Source organism: Pyxicephalus adspersus, chromosome 9 (genome assembly GCF_032062135.1).
Source record: "Pyxicephalus adspersus chromosome 9, UCB_Pads_2.0, whole genome shotgun sequence".
NCBI lineage: Eukaryota > Metazoa > Chordata > Amphibia > Anura > Pyxicephalidae > Pyxicephalus > Pyxicephalus adspersus.
In genome coordinates this window covers 26,624,946-26,646,471 of record NC_092866.1, presented here as the reverse complement: position 1 = coordinate 26,646,471, position 21,526 = coordinate 26,624,946, and the positions used below count along the sequence as shown (strand labels likewise).

Sequence of the window (21,526 nt, the reverse complement as noted above, 5' to 3'; positions counted from 1 at the left end):
ATACACACATATATACCTTTCTCATATATAATGGGATGGAGCAAACCTTCAACAAAGATGGGGCTCAGTTACCAAAGGCAGTTATGATGCATATAGATACACAAACCAGATCCCAGTATTTGAGAAAGCAATAATGACTGTTGATAATATGCTCATAAAATTAGGCAAACTAACCCGGTATTTATCACATGAGCCTCCCAAAGTTAGATCCTCCACCTGCACACGAGGGACATGAGTCTAGATCCAGGCAAGAACTTCAAGACTCTGAGCAAGTCTTGTTCTATTTGGCCCAAGTGTTAGCCATTTCTAGGAGGTCTCTTTAAGCACAGTGTCCGTGTAACCCATTGAATGACACATGTTCCCCCATGAGAATGTCGCCTTCTCGCTGTCAGTGCGAGGGTGGTGCTTTGTTCTTTAATTTTCTACTGGATGTAAATTCAGGTCTTTTCAGGGTTTCCCTGAAGAGGGTTCCCTACTTTGTTTTATTTTGTTCATTGTTTTTTTTTTGTAATTTTGTTTTTTATGTGTTTGCCCTACATGTTCCGAAGGTCTATAGACAATTCTATGCTGTGTGTACTTTTCTGACTTTTCTGGCAGAATTATGGCTTTGAAACTGCTGTCCTTGAATGTTCAGAGCCTTAATTCCCCTATGAAAAGAAACAAGGTGTTTAACTATTTTCATGCTTCAGATATTGGCGTGTTCTGTATACAGGAAACACATTTTTCTACTTTATCATGCCCCAAATTCCTGCACCCTAAATATCTGCAGGTTTATTTTCCCTCTGCACCCACTAAACATGGAGGTGTAATGATAGCTTTTCATAAAGGTATCCTGTTTATCTGCACCAATCAGTTCGCAGTTGGCAAGGCACACTACAAGACTACATTAAGATTACATTATTGTTCTAATATGCACCCAACTCTTCTCAGGTATATTTTTTCAAAAGATGTTTAACAAGATCAGACAGTACATAAAGAGCACTTTGATTTGTTGTGGGGTTTCCAATTTTTGCCCCCAACCCTAACTTGATAGATTTACTGGATCGTCTCTGCTGGATCGAGAGACCATTCTGGAGGTGTTTAGGGATGTGGGCCTTTTGGACCTTTGGAGGGTATTTCACCCTCTAACACAAGACTACACATTTTATTCCCCATGATACCTCCTCTCAAATTGATTATATCTGGGCACCTCATTGCTTACTTCTGCAGCTCCTCAAGGCCCATATCCCAATGGTTCCCTGATCTGACCATGATCCAGTGGTGATCACATGTAGATCACTAATCTTACACTCTGGCACCAGGAGTTGGTCAATAAACAACTTGTAAGGCCCTGGTCAGTACCAGTATTCTCCAGACACCAGTCTCCCAATCTAATGCCAGTCTTGACCTATAGCAGCCCCCGCTCAGCCTCGGGAGACTGGTTGCGTCTCCGAGCACATGGTTGAACCCAGGACTTTGTGCGCAAAAGATGGTGTCTGGGGATAAGCCGGCAGCTGACCAGGAGCCCACAGATACACAGTACAGAAATGACCAGGAAATCCAAAAAACAAGTTGACGTCAAACACAAGAGATCAGTCCACCAAACGAAGTACAAAGGAAAAGGCAGAAGCAGGGTCAGGGTCACAGACAAAGATCAGGAACAGAAAACCACTCAAGAATCACTCCAGCACAGATAAACCCAGCTAAGGCTATAACAGGCACGGGTGACTAGGAGCAGAGAGGCTTTAAAGTCCCAGCAGCCGATAGCAGTGCAGGGCAGAGTCAGGAGCTGATCACTTCTAAAATCCCCTTCAGCTATGCACAGCCTAACAAGGGATGCCATAAATCCATCAGGCTGCATGGCTAAAAGGAAGCAGGGACTGCTGCTATCTTAATTCTCCTGGCTGCTGCAAATGACATCTCCGGACAGAACAAACAGTGTTTTATATTGCGATGGCACACAGCACGGAGTGGTCGGCCAGATGCTCTCCTAACAAAATTCTTTATTGTCACATGTTGAGTTTATGTGGTTAAAAACTGGAAGCTATATGAAGAGGGTCAGTATCTTCTCCAGTGGTGTCGTGGGAAGTCTACAAATTGGTGTTGATGGGTCATTTGATACAAACAGCTTCAGCCCGCAAGAAAGAGCACTCTCAATTCCAGAATCGGTTGGAGGCAGACTACCACAGGGCAGTGCAATTACATAAACCTGATCCCACGAGGGCTGCACTTTCTAAAAAGTCTGAACTTAATCTTCGCCTGTTCCAGATGGCGGAATGTCAGCTGATGTGGTCCAGACAAAACATTTATCAAATAGGGGTTTTGGAGACATATTTATCAATTTGGTGTCGGCAATTTACTCAACTCCATACGCTTTAGTCAAATATATGGTCTTTGAATCTTCACTTTTTTCAATTCTCAGGGGCACCAGGCAGGGGTGTCCCTTATCATTCATTTTGTTCATCTTAGCCATGGAACCTTTAGCAGCAGCCATCCGGGCGAACTCAAATATTAAAGGTGTTCAGACCTCCAACATAGAACACAACATCATGTTGTTTGGGGATGATGTCCTTTTATCTTTATATTCTCTGGTAACATCCCATCCCATGTCCTACATTGGCAGCTTTTGCTGAGTTTTCTTTTTTTCCATTATTGGCAATTTCTTTAATGACCTTTGAATCTTGCTGTTTGCAGAATCCTATCTGTATACAGCACTGGTAAAGGCAAGGCCTCAAAAATTACGTAAAGGTGGGAGACAAAATTAGGAACCACTTTATCCGCAGAAGATTAGGATTTGATTTGGCAGTCTGTATCTACATTCATGATCTAAATAGTTGAATACACTCCATCTATGTGCTTTCAACACAATTTTGCCTCATCCCTAAGGCGCTATATATGTTTATTTTACTATTTAAAAAATAGAGAATTTAGGAGGCTGAAAAACAATTTTTCAATTAATTAATTTATTCTTATTGATCTTTGTTCATTCCTCGATGCGTTTTGTGGAAACCGTCCACTTCATCAGGAGGAAAACAGTAAGAGAGAATTTAAAGTAGAATGATCAGTTCCATGATTGTGTGATCCCCTCAGTCGAGGAATGAACAAAGATCAATTAAGAATAAAGAGAGACATTTTGGGGACTTTTTAGGCCAACTAATTTTACAAAGTAAAAATTTTTAAAAAAACTTTTATTTCAATATGAAGTAAATATCCACACTTTTCCCAAAAAATAAAACATACAAAAAATACAAGATCTCCTGTGTAAACACCAGAAGGTGCTTATACAACATGTCTACAAATTTCGCGGAGAATACAATCCGCTTTCTCAGGACAATTTAGGAGATCTATAATATTAATACATGATCAAAAAATTATTTCATATAAACAAAATATAACAACAAATAAACAAAATCTACTAATATTATAAAAAAAAACAAAAAAGGACACATTATATATTCATCAAAAAATATTTCTATGTGGTATGTTAATCAATAAATGTTTTAAATATTTGAAAAACAGTTTTTTAGCCTCCTAAAGGCTGTATCTACATGCTCTACCATGTCCTTGCACAGGAAAATGTCTATAAAACAATTCTCCATTGGTACATGATCCCGGCTAGGTCAACCAAATTTCTCACTGGCAAATCTCCCAAGTGTTTTAGGGGTTATGCAGCAACAGGCACCTCCCTCCATGTTTGGTGGGAATGTCCTGTGGCTAAGCACCTATGGATATGTGTGTATAATCACCTTCGTACAGTCTTGCAAATTTCTATATACAAAAATCCTTGGGAAGCCCTACTACATAAGCCAGTCCCCAAATAGCACAAACATGTGTGCATGTTGAATTCATATGTATTTCTAGCAACTAGACAAGTTTCTGCATGGCAGAAACCTACGTTGAGCTTTGCGGACATTTTATCAAGGGTCACAGACACTTTGATTATGGAAAGGAAGATTGCTGTTACTAGGGATACACTACCTGGTTTCTTTAAGGTATGGACACCATGGTTGGACCATTATAGTACTCTTGATCTTGATACCAGGTTGCTACATTTAAGATATTTAATTTAGGAGTTTCTACAGATGGCAATGTTCTGTTGTATGAATTTGTTTGTATTCTTTTTTATTTATATTGCCCTGTGTGAATTAAACTGTATTGTTTTTCTATAATATTTTTTTAAATTGAAAAAAATGTATTGAAAACAAAACCAGTGTTTCTCATTTCACAGGCACAGTGGCTCTGACCTCTCACAGGCAAAACCCAGAGAAAGTGGCTCACACAGACACCACTGCTTATCACCAGGTGTGCTATATAGGCCTATGGGACTTGGAATTAAGAATCTGCCCCACCCTGCATTTTCAGATGATTTCCAGCAAACCAGTCCAAGAACACAAGTAAGTAGCCAGAAGGGAAACCTAGAGATTCTCTGCCACCAAATTGCTACTAGTTTCACCTTAATATTGCATGAAAAACCGCAGTCCCACATATTGTCCATATAACACTTTGCCTAGTAACACAGGTGATTGCTTTGTCACTGTGTTACATTGTATAAAACAGGGAAACATTTATACACTATATATAAATATATATATATATATATATATGATACATGAAAGTTTTCCCTCCAGTTTTATACCTTTACATTTATCAACATTAAATAGATAAAAGTAGAATGGGGCCCTTTAACTGACATTGCAGATTGCAATAGGTCTATACTTGTATGTTCCCATAAAGTGCCAACTGCTATGAAGCCCATTTTATCTTATGAGGTAAAGTGAGGTACACAGTTGTAAACAGCTATGCTATTTTTCTGATTTGCTCAAGGATTAAGGTTGTAGCTGAACCCCATGAACATCCCTCAGACCCCTTGCTCTAGCCTAGGGTTGCCTTAATGATGATCTAGCACTGCTTGTAAAGGCTTTTTTTCAGTAAATAGCTTGTTGCCATCTGCAACACGCATAGTCAGGTCCAGGCATAGTTCAGGGCAGACAAACATAGTCTAGGTCAGGCCAAGGTCAGGAATCCAAAAGGCTAAATGTTGCAGAGTATAGCTAAACAAGTCTCCTATAGCAAGGCTGAGGATCTAGAAACCAAAGCCTGGAACAAGCAAGGTATATATAGGACTAGCAGCCAATAGCAGGACAGGATTGGAACCAGGAACTACTCTGGTCATTGCTCAAGTGCTCAGACATAGTAAACAAAAACAAGGCAAAGACAGCTAATTGCTGAACGACTACAGATGTCAGCAATCCTGCAAAAATAAGAGGAGCGTAGATCCTTTACAGGCATGTGCCCTACTGAGGCTGCTAAAGACTACAGAGAGCATGCTCATGCACCCAGCAACAGAAGGTGCCAGAAAGCAGAGTGGCTGCTGGAAACCAGCTGACTGCCTGTGTCTGTCGCTGAATGTCACCACAATATCTTACAGAAGTGTAGGTACTGACACATGTCTTTTATTACAGCTCAAGGCACACAGAGGATTAATAGTCAATTAGTGGAAAAAGCTTAGGGAGAGACTGCATACAAATAGATCACTCTAAATTGCTCAGATCCTGACGAAGAGCACTCTTTACTCGAAACTCATAGATTGACAGCTTCAATCACTTCTGGACAAGTGCATGTGAAGACTTTTCACTTATTGCTGGCCTTGAGACAGTGTTGTCCATTAGTAAAAGGATGAGATTTTTAATCCCTAACATTATCCCATTTTTGATTTTCTGAATCTGGTAAAAAGTTTTGGTTATGTTGTTGGTGAGTAAATGTGTTCCCTTTTGATTTTTCCCACACAAAATAGGGAGATCTATCTTGGTTTAAAAAATGAGGGACATGGCTGTGATTGTAGGACCCTACCAGTGTTTGTTTCTATAGAATTCAATATTTGTTTGAATGTTTTTATATTTATTATTTTTATTTAAGATTGAAGACATCAAACTATAAAGTAACGCATAAAAAATTATGTTTTAAACAAAAAAAGTGTGAAAGAAGTATATGTTTATATTTTAGATTCTTCAAAGTAGCCACCCTTGTCTTTGTTGACAGCTTTGCACACTCCTGGCATTCTTTCTATCAGCTTAACACCTAGAATGTTTTTTCAGCAGTCTTGAGTTGAGTTCCTACAGGTGCTGAGCATTTGTTGGCTGCTTTGCCTTCACTCTGCAGTCCAACTCATTACGAATCATCTCAATTGCTTTTAGGTCAGATGATGTGGAGGCCAGGTCATCTGACGCAGCACTAAATCATTCTCTTTCTTGGTTAAATAACCTTTACATAGCCAGGAGGTATGTTTGGGGTCATTGCCCTGTTCAAAAACAAATGATGGTCTCATTAACAGCAAATCAGATAGGATAGCATGTTGCTTCAGAATGCACTGGCAGACTTGCTGGTTAAGTGTGCCTTGAATTCTGAATAAAGCACCAACAATGTCAACAGAAATGCACCCCCACACCATCATACCTCCTCCTCCATTCTTTATGGTGGGAACTGCATACGTAGAAACCTCCTGCTCCTATTTTTTATGCCTCACAAAGACATAATGGTTGTAACCACAAATTTCAGATTTGGACTGATAAGACCAATCTACAGATTTCCAGTGGTCTAACGCCTATTCCCTGTGTTTGTTGACCCAGGCATTTATTTTCTTGTTCTTTTTCTGCAGTAATAGATTATTTGCAGCGATTTGACCATGAAAGCTTGTTTCATGCATTTTTCTATGAACAGCTAATGCTGAGATGTGCCTACTACATGAACTCTGTGAAACCCTAATGTAAGCCTTTAAAACTCCAATCTGAGGTGATGTTCATTTGCTGCTATTTTGTTTATGAGGCTGGTACCTCCAATTAATTTATCTTCTGCAGCAAAAGCAACCCCTAGTCTTTCTTTTCTAGGGTGGTTATCAGGTAATAGGGCCAGTTTTACCATAGTGTTTGATGGGTGTTGCAACTGCACTTGAGGTTACATTCAAAGTTAGTGAAATTCCAGAATGACTTATCCCCATGTCTTAAAGTAATTATGATCTGTCAATTCTCTTCATTTAGTTGAGTGGTTCTTGCCATAATATGGAATTGACCAGTAGTTCAATAGGGCCATATATTGTGTAGAACTGTGTACCAACTCTAACTCCACACAACACAAATGATGATCTCAAACAGAGAAAGCTAGAAATTCAAGGCATACCTGTTACTAGAAAATCATTTCATTCATAAATCTGACTGAGAGAATGCCAGAAGTGTGCAAAAGTGTTATCAAATCAAAAGATTGGTACTTTGAAGAGTCTAAAATATATTAAAATATAAAAAAAATTTATTATATTCTACTCTAGTATATCATACTTCCATATGTGTTCTTTCATAGTTTGAATGTCCTAAATATTAATCTACAATGTAGAAAATAATAAAAATAAAGGTGGATGATATATAAACTTTGTAGTTAATTAATGCTATCCAATGGGATAAGGCAGTGTCTTTACTTTCGAAAGGGAGTTGCCAATACTTTTCAAATTAAAGTCTCCTAATTATTCGTATGTAGTTTTCTAATAAAGTTGAACTTAAAAACATATGTCTTTATACAAACAGATTTCAACTTAGAAAAAGAAATAAATGTCAGTATACTGTGTAATAAGAGTAATACTGGATGATGTTGGGCCTTTCTGTAATCTGTTGTCATGTGAAAGCTTTTTTGAATTATATAAAAATTCTACTACAAAAATAAACAATTTTATTGTGTAATTCTAATAAACTAGGAAGCCAAAGTTTAGACTGGAAAAAATAAAATAAAATATTATGCTTTATATGGTGCACTGGTTGAAGTTGGTCTATCCTGAAATATGGCTTCCTGGGGATGCATGTCTCTGGTATTTTGTACCGGAATTGGATTTATACTATGCGTTGTATTGGACGAAGCCTGGCCTTGCTATAATATAAGTACCTGCAGATGCGAGTCTTGATGGTAATTAAGAAATACAGAATTATATTTTACAAAGAAAATCTATTTCACTAAATACATGCAGTTTCTCAGTGTTGTAATAGAGAGGAACCTGAAGACACATCAATAAATGTTACACTACTGTACCCAAGAAAAGAGAAATTATACTGTTTATAACTGTTATTTTACCCAGAAAGTCAAAACTGAAATTAAAATAAAAAACTCCCTATCTTTCAACCAGACTTTTGCTTTAAAATTTACCTTTGTTCAAACATTTATGGATATTAAAATTAAGATTAGCTATTAAAAATATTCAGTAAATTAAAAACGACATAGTGACAAAAGTTATGTGTTTTCTTATTAGTGTAGTGAGCATACAGCAGGCATGACTAGCATTTATTAAGTTGCTTATTAGTTATCTACATCTCTAAGGGCTTGCTCAGACCTGAAGATTGTTCAAACATTTTAGCACTCAAAAAGAACTTGCAAAAAACAGGTAACATGGGACCAAATAGGTTCATTTATTATCCTTCATTTGACAGGGGGTAGGTGGTCGCAGTATTTTCATGTGCTTTTTCTGGTCGCTCAATGCAGTGTCCAAAGGCGGTGTGCCACCACTGCCGCCCCATAGACTTGAATCGGAAACATGCAATTGCAACCGGCTGTACAGGTGTTTTTAGGAGTTTTTTAATGCCTACTGCCTTTTTTTAAATATATGTTGGACTTTAAAAAACCTTATACAGGTAGTTGCAAATGCCTGAAAAAAACTGAAAACTACCCTGGATGCCTAGCTGCGCATGACAGACTCCCATAGACACCCGCATAGTTTTACTGCAGGTCTGTACAAGCCCTAAAACTAAATGATTAAATATAATGTTGATACATGATAAATAAATTGTGACATACAACAGTAACAACTATAATGGACCAAACAGCTGCATATTCCTATTATTAATATAGCTAACTTCAAATTAAATATTTACAGCTGTATAAGATTGCGAAATTCCTAAATATTATTTGTTTTCAAATAGAATTTAGAGGAGACATACACAACTATCTATTTACAAAACTTAAAAGCATTCTTCCCTTGTGTAGACATGAATAACAATCTTTATTGTCCAGGGAAGAACATATGAAAGTCACAGACTGTTTGACTCTTATCTGTAAGTCACAGCACAGAGACAGCAAATAGAGACCCCAGGGTAGAAAGACTAAGTAAAGAAACACAATTTGAAATGTGAAAATCTAGGAAATTTTTGTAGCCAAATTAGGATAGAGAGTAAAGAATACATGAATTAGAAATGAAAACACATTTACTTTAATATTGTGGATAGTGTCCCCTTACACTTTTGTACTTTTTAGCTGCACTATAAATAGTGTTAACTGCAAAACGACATAAAGTACACCCAAATGTCATTATGTATCATTTTAAATACCAATGGTTAGAGGTGTATGTAAAAATATCCTGCATTTTATTTTAGCTGTGATTGATTTTCATAAAGCAAAAGCACTAAGCATATTTTTAATGAGAATGAATAGTATTATATATTAAAAACATTTTTCTGGTGTTTTACATGTTTTTCAACATAATAAACCTTAAAAAAAGATAGTAGTTACATTCTTAAATATACATAAATAATGCACCGTAACAAATGCAGGTATACAGCAACATAGACAATTGTCAATAACACTCGTGATACTGAGTGAAAAAGTATAACTGGGTCAATATCCTGAAACTACTACCAAACTGTAGTTGACACCATTTTAAAATCTCACATTTTAAAAACCTTGACTATAAAACTGATCAGAAAAAAAATCACATGTCAAAGTATTCAGATGCAGACATTAGTTATATTTATAACTTTATACATAACTTTATAACTAATATTGTGGGAAAAGGTTAAATGGCTCTCTGAACTGCATAGGGGCAGTCTAAATCAATGTTTCTGTTCTGTTCCCCTCTAATGGTCTGGAGAACACAGGATAATTTGAACATTACAATAAAAATATTGCCTGCATATAACAGGAATTAATTGCTTTTTTATGCAGCTATGGGAAAAAAAGCTTGTGTATAATTGGAAATAATAATTTTCCTATGTTGCTATTACAATATAAGAAAATTGGGCACCTTATACTGTGTAATTTAACCAGCCTTAGGCCATGTTTATACTGCTGCTCTGTGGTATTGAGTACCATTCGCATGTTACCACAAAGTGCAGTAACAAGTTTCATGTATGTTGATCTCCTACAGTGGCATTCAATGTAATGAACTACCATGTTACAGAAAATAGTACATTAAAGTGGTGGTATGATAGGAAGTCCATTCAAATAAATAGGCTGCCTAAGTACAATGGAATTTACTATTTGAGGAACCCTGTTACTGGAGCCCTGAAACTTTTTCCTGATATAAAAAAGTGTTGTAGTTCATTATACTGCAATGCACGGCAAGGCACAGACACCTGCATGGCTATTTGTTGTGGTGCTGAACCCAATCATTACTAAATGGGGCACAAATGCACACAAAACTGAACAGAAATGTGTGCCAGCAGTGCACTGAGAAAATGCTGTGCATTGCATAAGTGGAAACCTCAGACATTGCTCTCTCTGCAATGTCTGTTAACTTTGTGAACTATGTGAAACATGGCTGTAAACAAAGCTGCACCACACATAGTGGGAACAGGGCCCTAATGATAATTAATTCCATCACTGAGCTGTGTTGCTGTGAATATCTCTTTCTAGTTTGTTCCTTTGCCAGCCATGCACCACTTGTCTCAGAGGAGATTTAACATGCCCGACTGGTGTTTCAATGTATCATAGAAAAGGGCCAAAAATAGAATATACAACAATACAAATATTTGAATGGTAGATGCACTCTTACAACTATACTATTCATTTCAAGTGTGTAGAACTCTAACAAAAAAAGTAAAAACTACTGAGAAACTGTACTCTGAAAAACTAAAGGCTTAACTGAAAATGGAGTTTCTCAGTCTGTGCTTATTTTCCATATTCTTTTTCTTATTACTACAGCATCTACAATGCAGCCTGATAGAGGCTCCTAACATTCGGTTTTCTTTAATAATCAAATCTTTTTAGCTGCCTCTCATTTTATAACACATTCTTCCCTCCTTCTTTCATCCCCTTTCCTAAATCTCTCCTGATTTCCATTCCTGTGTTTTCCCATTAAAGTCTAATTAACATAATTTGCATAATGCTTGCTCATTATTATGTTCAGATGAGTCAGGTGACAAGGAAAGCAAAATAGTAAAGGGAAGGGACCTCAAACAGGAGAGAAGGGGTTCTAGAAGAAAAAGTGCCTGGTTAGAGAAAACTGAACATTAGTAAAAACATTAGTATTGCAAAATGAAAAATGTACATAGCAACGCCTAATCCTTTTCCTTCTAGATGCCTTACAAATCTCATATTACATTAATAAAACAGGCAGTACCAAATGGTATATTTTAAACAAGCAGCTACTCACCTTCGATTACACGATCCTCTGTTTGTGAATAGGAGATAAGAAAAAGGAATGTCAGTTACTAAAACATGTAAGAGGATATTACAAACAAAGGATGGGGCAAATATATATAAACAGATACACAGATAAAGGTAGGACATGCAATAAGGCAAAACAATTTTAATTTTCTGAGAATTTTAGCAAAGCTATGTTTACATCACATAAGCTAAATGGCTCAATTTTGTTCAAATGAGGAGAAGATATGAGGAAAGACACTCCTTTGCTATGCTGCCCTTCTGTAGATCATCATGAAATACCTGCAAGTTTATCTATATTGTTAGTGATTGTTTTGTGTGGACAAGCTGTTCAGCTCACTGCCAAAAAGTGTTGTTCTTTAGAGAGGATAGGGGGAGGCCAAACAGCTGCAGGGACCGTGATTAAAACAACAGCAGCATCAGCTGTTATCAATTGTTATTAATCCAACAGGGCAAAACACTAACAGAATCCCTAAGGATGTGTGTGTGTATCGATTCTTCATCTCTAACTTGGAAAGAAAAAACAGGTTTGATCTACTCAAGTTTCGTGCTATGTCAAAACACTATTGGCCTGATTTATTAAAGTTCTGGAGGCTGAAGAGGATACACTTTCATTAGTGAAGCTGGGTGATGCAGCAAACCTGGAATGAATCTGGTCCAGGATTGAAAACATTTGCTAAATAATAGCAGATGACTTTTAGGAAATCTATTCCAGGTTCGCAGAATCACCAATGAGTGTGATTGACATATGAGTGTATCCTCTGCAGCCTTGGAGAGCTTTAAATCAAGACCTTTGTTACTTTTGTTGTTTTTTTGTTGTTGTAGAGAACCCTACACATTACATGCAGATCACTAAACTTTAATGTTAGGTAATTTAATCTAATATATATTTATATTTTTATTTTTTTTTATATATATATATATATATATATATATATATATCCTTTTTGCTGTTAGTCATTCCCTTTCCTAAGTAGTTTTCATCTCAGCTTTTTTCTAACTGTGCTCTGGTCCCAGTGCTCTTTCTCCCTGTATCTTGTTGTGTGTCCTTCATCCTTCTCCTTGCCCCCGGAGTACTACAACTCCAGGCTAATGTGCATCCAGCCAGCTGAGCTCCCCAGAGGAGGGTGTACTCCATGGATATGAATAGACGAATGGACCTCAGGCTGAGTCAGTGTCACTGCTAGTGACAGTCACAAAGGACCAGCAAGGGGGAGGGAGGATTGTGAAAATGATTGAGATGTAGCAAAGCAGAGAAAGACTATAGAAGAAAGTGCTAAAATGTAAGATTTAAAATGCAAAAAATGCAAGATATAAAATGCTAGTAATAGTGAAATGCTAAATGAATTGGAAATGGTGGAAATGTATGATCACATTCACAATAAAATATTCAATCACCTGCATGAAAAGAAAATCAGAAAAGAAACACCGTAATAGAATTTAAGTCTAATTTGTTTGTTTTTTGTTTTTTTATCATCAGTGTGCCCAGTCTAAAAAGTACAATGTTTTAATCCTAATACAAAAAGTTTTATAGAGTAATAAGTATTTACCAATAAGTCAATTTATGATTGGTTTCTGCACTTTTTTTTTTTTTTTTTTTCACAGGGCTCTGCAGCCTCAGAAAGACTGATTGCCACACCTATACTTTGAATTTACTTGAGGAAACACCCCCAAAACATGCATTTATATTGATACTGGAAGGCTAATGCAGAAATAAATGTACTTATATAGTCTTCAATACAGGAAAAAATGTTGGTTTAAACTATAAGTGTAAGCATAGAAAATTCTTTCACATGGGGATTTTTCCAGTACATATTATTTATACAAATACATTTAAACACTTTTTTATAAAACTTGCATAACTTTTTTTTATTCTTAATTCCTAACTCTTTTATTAAAAAATGACCAACTTGTCCTAATGATAATATCATCAGAAGAACAGATCAAAGGGTTTTTTTCACCAATTTATTCTAAGGGAAATATATAATTTGATTAATGTTTATCTTTAATTCATACATTTACAAATTTTTTCTCCAACCCAACATTCACTTGAATTCAGAAATGCTACTTACCCATATTTCTCCATAATTTTACAAAGAGGAAAACTTAAAGCATACCTAAATTCAGAATTTTCACTTTACATAAAAGGGTAGACAACCCTTTTATAGTAAGTAAAAATTCTGTGTATTTGTTTTTTTTTAAGTGAATCACCTTTTTTTTTAAATAAAAAAAAGGGTGCAGCACCGCCACCTAAGAATGAATGGGAGCTCAAAGCCTCGGTTGCTCGGGCATGTGCAAAAAGAGCCCTTTTGTCAAAAGGGGAAAAAAACTTTTTACTACTACGCCACCCAAACTCGCGCTTGAGTCGGATGACATAGTAAGAAGAACCAGGAAGAAGAGAAGATGGTGGTGCCCGGAGCGCCGGCACAAAGATGGATACTAGGATGACGCGGGACACAATTGAGGAGACGTCCGGACCGATCGACTGCGCTGCAGGATTGAAAGTAAGTGTAAGTTTTATAGTTTTGGCCGTTTTTGAGTTTAGTTCCTCTTTAAGGGAGATTCATTATAATAAACAATTATTTGAATTAGATGACTCTTAATCACCCTTAGTCTTCACCAAAAGAAGTGATCTTTGTGAGGAAAGGCACACCACTTATCAGTGTTTTATACAAATCTTAGGGGGGGATGTATAATTTTCCTTATATCTAAAAAACTTCATCACTTCTGCATCACTTATAAATGTGTAAACATGTGTATATTGAAGCCATGGGAGTGTTGTTGAAGCCACGGGAGGCCCACAGTGACTGCAGAGGTGGCCTGAGGAAGCACAAGAAAAGTTATATTTATAAGTCTTAATGATGTAGCACACCAATGGTCATTTCGATGGGTGAAGTCTGAAAGCAAATAAATCCACATGACAGGAGGGTACCATCAACCGCAAAGATTCGCAGAGGCTGTGATAATGGCTCCATAGGCCAAGCACATTTCTTCAGAAGGGTGGCTGAAATGAAATTTCCAGCTGCTCCAGAGTCAATGAAGGTCTCAAGGGCAAGTGTGGAGTTGTTGGGGTGAAGCTGGATGGCTATGGAGGGTCGCTAACTAAAGGGGAGAGAAGAGTGACCTAGCATGCCCACTCAGAGCATGCTAGGTACTGAAGTTTCCTAGCCTCTGTGGGCAAGATTTGATAATGTGTCCCTTCTGTCCTCAGTAAAGGCAAAGACCAGATGAGAGGCGCCGGATCCTCTCCTCTTGAGATAGTCTTGATCGGCCTAGCTGCATAGGTTCTTTAGAGACGGGGAACAGGGGAGGCTGGAATTTGCAGAGGCCGCTAAAAGGATGGTGCCAGTTGTGGGACAAAGGCTTTGTGTGGGCAAGGTTTCTCCTAGAAATGCTCTTCGGAAGCGAATGTCTATCTGGATGGTCAAGGAGATCAGATCATTCGGAGACAAGGGAATCTCCCGACCATCCAACTCATCCTTCACGTGTTCAGAAAGGCCTTGCCAGAAGGTAGCGTGGAGCGCCTCATTGTTCCAGGCGAGTTCAGCTGTCAAGGTACAAAACTGTTCTGCATACTGACCCACAGTAAGCGACCATTGGCAGAGACGCAGGAGCACACTGCTGCTGAGGAGGCGTGCAGGGGTTCATCAAACATCTTCATCAAACAGCTTCAATATTACTGGTAACTGGATCCTTCTTTTCCCAGAGCTTTAAATATGCCACTTTAGCCCGGTCAGTGGGGAAGTTATGCCAACCAAAATGGATGTCGCATTGGTTGATGAAGCCATGATAGGTCTTAGGGTCCCCAGAGAATAACTGTGGAGGAAGCAAGTTTAGTGCAGAGGTCACTGTGATGGCGCTAGGCTGGACCTGGGCTGGCGATACGGCAGGTGCACTGGGAGAAACCAGTTGATCCAGGCGAGCTGTAAGTGCATGAAGCTGGCGAAGCACCTGGATTTGGGTAGGTTCCTTGGTGTCAAGCCTCTGGGCAAATGAGTGGTTGAAATCTGCTGAGGTCTGGAAGGGAGTAGGCATGGTTCATGCAAACTGTCACACTCAGGGAGACAAGGTCACTAGGGGGCCGCTACAGCTTGCACGGAGGTGGTGTGAAGCCCTGAGAAGGACCAAGGTAAAGAGTCTAAGCAGTAACCAGGTCTTCTCTGGAGCCTCTGATGATGAGGATGTTGCACCGCTGGTTACTGCCAGGTTGTGGTCCTTGGGCATACCAAGGTGGGCAAAACATGGTAACAAATGACAAAGCAGAAGGATAGTTGAGGAAGGTCAGGGTCGAAGCAGGCAGCAGGAAAGAGAGGCCAGGTCAAACCCCAGGGGTCAACTGCCAGAGATCCAGGCGACAGACACTAGTGACAGTGGCCACTGTGGTCACAGGGGACACTGGAAGCAACAGGGAGCACAGGTGACTCGGGCATATCCACAGACAGACAGGAACACTGGAACAGCACAGGGAGGTTGGCAGGGAAACAACAGACTGGACAACGAGGGGTTAACACAGGAGCTGGACAGAGGAAACACTGAATTAAGCACCAGGTGAACAGGAACTAGCTCAACAGAACTAGGGGCTTGGCACAATGGAGACACGTTGCCCGAACACAGGAGTGCAGTGTGTGAGCTAGCTAAACAGCCAGGGCTGGTCAAGAGGCTATTTTCTGATTGCCAGCGGATTGGACGGAATTGATAAAGCTTGGAAACAGAGGCACACCCAGTGTCAGAACTGCCAGCATGCGCAGGAGAGAGGTGTCTGCGCTTTAGTGAGGAAGAGGTAAGTGTGACAGTTAGAAGAAAAACAAGTGGGAGTACCCTGATTTGGAATTAGCAAGACGACCTGTGCCACATGGTGCTAATGTTCCCATACCAGTGTTCTGTACACTCCATGATATTCCTGTATCTGACATGGAGGATATACAGGGTTTGGAGTGTATTTCAAGAGTTAGCAGTGCAAGTGAACATGAAGGAAGTGTTTCATCAAACCAGTAGTTCTCCCAAGAAGAGCTCAATGATTTAATACATGCCCCAAGTATGTCAAAACAAGCATCTGAACTTTTAGCACCTAAGCTAAAAGAAAAAAAGCTGTCTGAGACCGGAAGTTAAAATAACAGTTTATAGGACAAGAGAGGTGACACTCCTACCATATTTCAGTAAAGATTGAGACTTTTTGTGCTGTGGAAACATTCCTGGACTACTAGCCCATATGGGAGTACCAGAATACTGAGCAGAAGACTGGCGGCTTTTCATAGACTGTTCCACTGGAAGTTTGAAATCTGGCATTAATTCTAATTAGTCACGCAACAAAACTTCAAGAAGAATATGAAAATATCAAAACAGTCTTACAAAAGCTTTTCTATCATGAACACCAATGGTCCATATGTGTTGATTTAAAAATGGTGAGCTTCCTACATGGACAGCAAAGTGGATACACAAAGTACTCATGTTCCATCTGCTTGCGGGATAGTAGAGCAAAGCAGGATCACTGGAAAAAAGTGACATGGCCTCCAGGGGAAAACATGAAAAAAGGTGCAGCGAACATCATTAACGAGCCAATGGTTGACAAAGAAAAAATCATTCTCCCTCCACTACACAAAAAGTTGGGATTAATAAAGCTACTTGTAAGAGCTCTGAAGAAAGATGGTGATTGCTTCAAATAATTTGTAGATTTTTTCCCTGGATAGAATACTGAAAAATCAATCTTTGATGGACCCCAGACTCGGAAACTGATAAATGATTCAAATTTCACAAGTTACATGACTGATACTGAAGCTTTTGCCTGGCACAACTATGTCATGGTTGTCAAGAACTTCTTGGGTAACCATAAAGCACAAAATTATGAAGAACTGGTACAAAACATGCTCTTAAACTTTAAAAAATTTGGGTGCTACTTTGAGCATAAAGGTAGACTATCTCCATAGCCATTTGCAAACATTTCCAGAAAACCTTGGCGATTTCAGTGAGAAACAAGGGGGGAGGTTCCATCAAGATAAAAAGGTGACTGAAGAAAGGTATCAGGGTAGATGGGATAGACACATACCAGCAGACTACTGCTGGATCCTTCAATGTGATTGTCCTGATCAGCAGCATAAAATGAAATAATACAAACAGTTTTTCAATTACTTGTGATTACTTTGTGATTAGTTATGTAAATATACTGAATATAGAATATACTGACATTACGTATTTAAAAATTTAATTTTGTATACAGTGGCATATCTAGTTTATTTTGCTTAATTTACATTCTTCATTAGTTTTCTATGAGGTTATTATTGAGGTAATTATTTCAAAAACTAGAGTCAATCTAGCTAAACCAATACCATATTTGGAATCTGTACATCAAAAATAACCTAAAATTACTTTAATCTGTTTGGCAAGAAAATGTTTGTTGACCAGTGTAATCAACTATACCAGTCCTAATTCCTTATTAACTCCTTATGAAGTTAAAAGTATAGATCTAAGTCCACTTGGTTAAGTCCTGGTTCACTTTATAAAGATGTTATTCTTGCACTAACCAATTATACCAATACCAATTGATTACTCTCTCTAGAATATAGATCTATCTCCATATATAACACTATCTTACATAGGCATTTAAACATCTATTACATGCCATTTCTCAACCTTTGGCGACATTAGAATCCCACATTTATTCAAAGAAAATCAATATGGTAATAACTCATATCACAAAATAATAATCATTTCACATTTATTTGTATATATAATGTATATATTCACATAAAAACTTGTTTTCACATATTTTCCTACATCCTCTCTCTTTTGCCTTCCTCCAAAAATACCCTGAAAGTGATCATCTCATTTAGTCCTGAATATGTCATTGGTTAAAGATCTACTTACTTACTCTTTGTAATAAAACTTTTTATATATCTCCACCTCTAAAATTACTTTGTACTTGTTCCAAAACCCCTAAATTTTAAATTATTCAAATTGAAGTTGTGCTTTAGTCCCATGTGCTGACTCAATGATGTAGTGATCATGCCATTTCCAATTTTTTTATATGTTGGTAAATTTGTTTTTTTAACATCCTTTTTGTCTTACATACGTACAGTAGTAGCAGCCACAATTGCATATTGCCAGATAAACCACTCCCATTATTTCGCATGTTTCATGAATGCAGTTCTTTAACTTAACTCTTTGGGTAATTTAAAGCCTGGTTCATCCTCCCTATATATCTATCTACATTCCGTACATCTACCACACACTTATAGGTACCTATTTTCTTTTCAGGGTTAATTTGGTAATTCCTCTTTAAAATGGCTGGTTACAAATTTATCCTTTATGGACAAAGCTCTACCATAGGTAATTTTTGGTCTCTCTCCAATAAATTTCCTAATTTGAGAATCATTTTGGAGTATTGGCCAATATTTCTTGCAAATATATCTTATTTCTTTGTAATGTCTAGAATATTGCATAATTATGGGGTTTCTACCTCTGTTTACTACTATGTTTTGGTTCTTTTTGTTGAAACAACATTTTTAATTTATCTATACCTTTCACTTTCCGATATGTTCTTTTCAATCACATTTTACTATATCCTCTCTCTATCAATCTTAATTGTAAGTCCTTTGCTTGATTTTCAAAGTCTGGATTGTTTGTACAATTTCCTTTTATTAGAAGATACTGGGAGTAAGTTATACTCCTTTTCAGTGCTTCCGAATGAGCATTTTTTGCTGACAGGTTGGTATTCCCTGCAGTTGCTTTATGGTGTCATGCTAAGGGGAGAAAGGGCCACTAGGGGGCGCTATGACTTGCACAAAAGTGTTGTGAAAGTCTAAGCGGCAACCAGGTCTTTTTCAGCGCCTCTAGTGGTGAGGATGCTCACGGTCCTTGGGCACACCAGGGTGGACAGGAAGATATACGGTACCAAATCACTAAGCGGAAGAATCATCAAAGAAATCTGGGGTCAGGACAGGCAGCAAGCAAGAAAGGTCAGTTTACAAGCTTAGGGGTCAAATATCAGGGATCCCGGGAATCAAAGGCCAGTGACATAGGGGCCACTGCAGACACAAGGAACACAGGAGACACTGGAAGCAACAGGAGGCACAGGTGCCACTGAAATATCCACAGAGAGAAACACTGGAACAGCACAAGGGAATAGACTGGAAACAACAGACTGGGCTGTCACAGTACTGCGGGGCAAGACGGTGGACCCTCTGTGTCACCAGCTCGGTTGGCACAGACGTCTAAGCAGCTGCTCGGTCTTCACCAGAGCTTCTAGAGGTGAGGATGTTGCGCTGCGGGCAACTGCCAGGTTGGGGCCCCGTGCACGCTGAAGCAGGTGACAGACAGACAGGAACAAAACAAGGTGCCAAAGGGAAATCCTTCCTAGCCTTCCTATATTGCAATATTTCTTTATATCTAAGTAAATTATTAAAATGCATACTGTGATTAACATGAGAAAGGGAAACATGTAGGTTTATTCAGTTGTGAGTTGCCTAAGGTGCTCATGTGGGGACCTGCAAGGGAGGGGCCAGTAAAACAGTCAAGCGGGTGGAGTGCAATTTCAGTTATCTGCCTTTTCTTTATTTTTAAGTTGCCCAAAACAAAGACAATATCAAAATAAACATTAGCTGTCTGTCTCCTTGCTATCTTACTTGATGGTCCTATGTAATCTTTCCTCCTGCAGCCTTCAGCTACCTACTGAATACAAGGCTCCATGGTCTCTAGACCTGTTAGGATATATAGTACACCTGTGCTCAGGCTGGACATGGACCAGGTGACGAGGGACCCCTCCCATCTCTTTGCTGACAGCTCCAGAACCCTAAACTAGTTTTCCAACATCACAGCAAAAAGCAGAATGTTGAGGACAATGTTACACTATTGTTGCCACCAGTGATATGTTCACTAAGAGTGCAATGAGAATTAATGATTTCCACAGTATTGTAGCTCACAGCTTTGCACATTCAACATTGCAAGTGATGAAAAGTCATGGTCAATGTGTAAGCAATGGCAAAGGAGTGGGTGCCATTATGGACATAATAGATGTGTTTTTTTGATGTGTGTATTTTATTATAGAATTTGTCAATACCAAAAAAAAAACATTCAGACTTAACAATAAATTCTCTTATTCATATAAAGGGGAGGGCTCCAACTTCCCATTCACATCATTATTATTGTCTACTCCACCACATTGTATTGTTATAGGAGGATCATGAGCAGTTGTCCTAATTATATACCATTAGGTGATCATTTCATGTTTTCTTTCAAGTGAGTTGGTAAAATCTAAACACGACTTCCATATTGCAAAGAAGTGCTCAATGCGTTTCTCTTTCTCCAGTGAAGCCTCTCACCAATCCATAAAATCCCTAAAAATCTAAGCTTTTCCGAAAAATGATGCAAAGAGGGAGGATCTGGTAAAATCCACTTTTGTAAAATTGATTTTTTCCCCACCAAAGAAATTAATGATAACATTTTACAGCCCCAAGTTATCCACATATCCTGTATATCCAACTGCCCAAATATTACCCAAGCTGGTGTCAAGGGTAGATAATTTACCAATTTGAATTCCCCAAATTTTGTGCCAGTTCCAAAGCATATGATATAAATCTACGTTCTCACTTTTACATTTAGGACATGCCAGAGACACACCTAATCCCATCAAATATGACCATTGTGGTGAAATATATGCCCCATGAAGCAGTTTCAATACTATCAATCTATACTAACAAGAAGATATAGTGATCCATGCATGATTAAAATATTTTAACAATTCTTTGTGGGAGTGATCTGGGAAGTAGATCATCCAACATCTCAGGTCTCTCAAAAAGTCAATCCACTGGATTGTCCCAATCTACTTCAATTTTTTTTATTCTGGTTGGATTTATGATCTTGTTTTGAAATGGCAAAAAGCTTGTCTTTTAGAAAGGGGTATAGCTCCATGGCTTCTTCACATGTCAATGGGTTCCTTTTGTCCACATCCTACCATAAATATATTATTATTCAGGCCGGAGCTGGCCCAAGACTCATATCTCACTTTTTGTTTATTAAATGCGTAAAGTCTAAGTTCAGGTAAGCAATAAAAAGTGACTTTTTAACTGATAGTTATATCTTATTTTCTGCCAGGCCTAAAAAGTAGAATACAGAAAAGGCTCAAAATTGATCTCAGTTGAAAATA

General features: G+C 38.2%; 1 protein-coding gene across 1 annotated transcript in view; it reads right to left on the bottom strand.

The window, feature by feature from the left end:
* LOC140338515 (neurexin-2-like) overlaps positions 1–21,526 on the bottom strand; it is a 346,284-nt gene that overhangs the window by 226,178 nt on the left and 98,580 nt on the right. Inside the window, exon 4 of the mRNA XM_072422758.1 lies at positions 11,378–11,395. Coding sequence (XP_072278859.1) covers positions 11,378–11,395 — 18 coding nt within the window. The remainder of the gene's footprint in view (positions 1–11,377; positions 11,396–21,526) is intronic.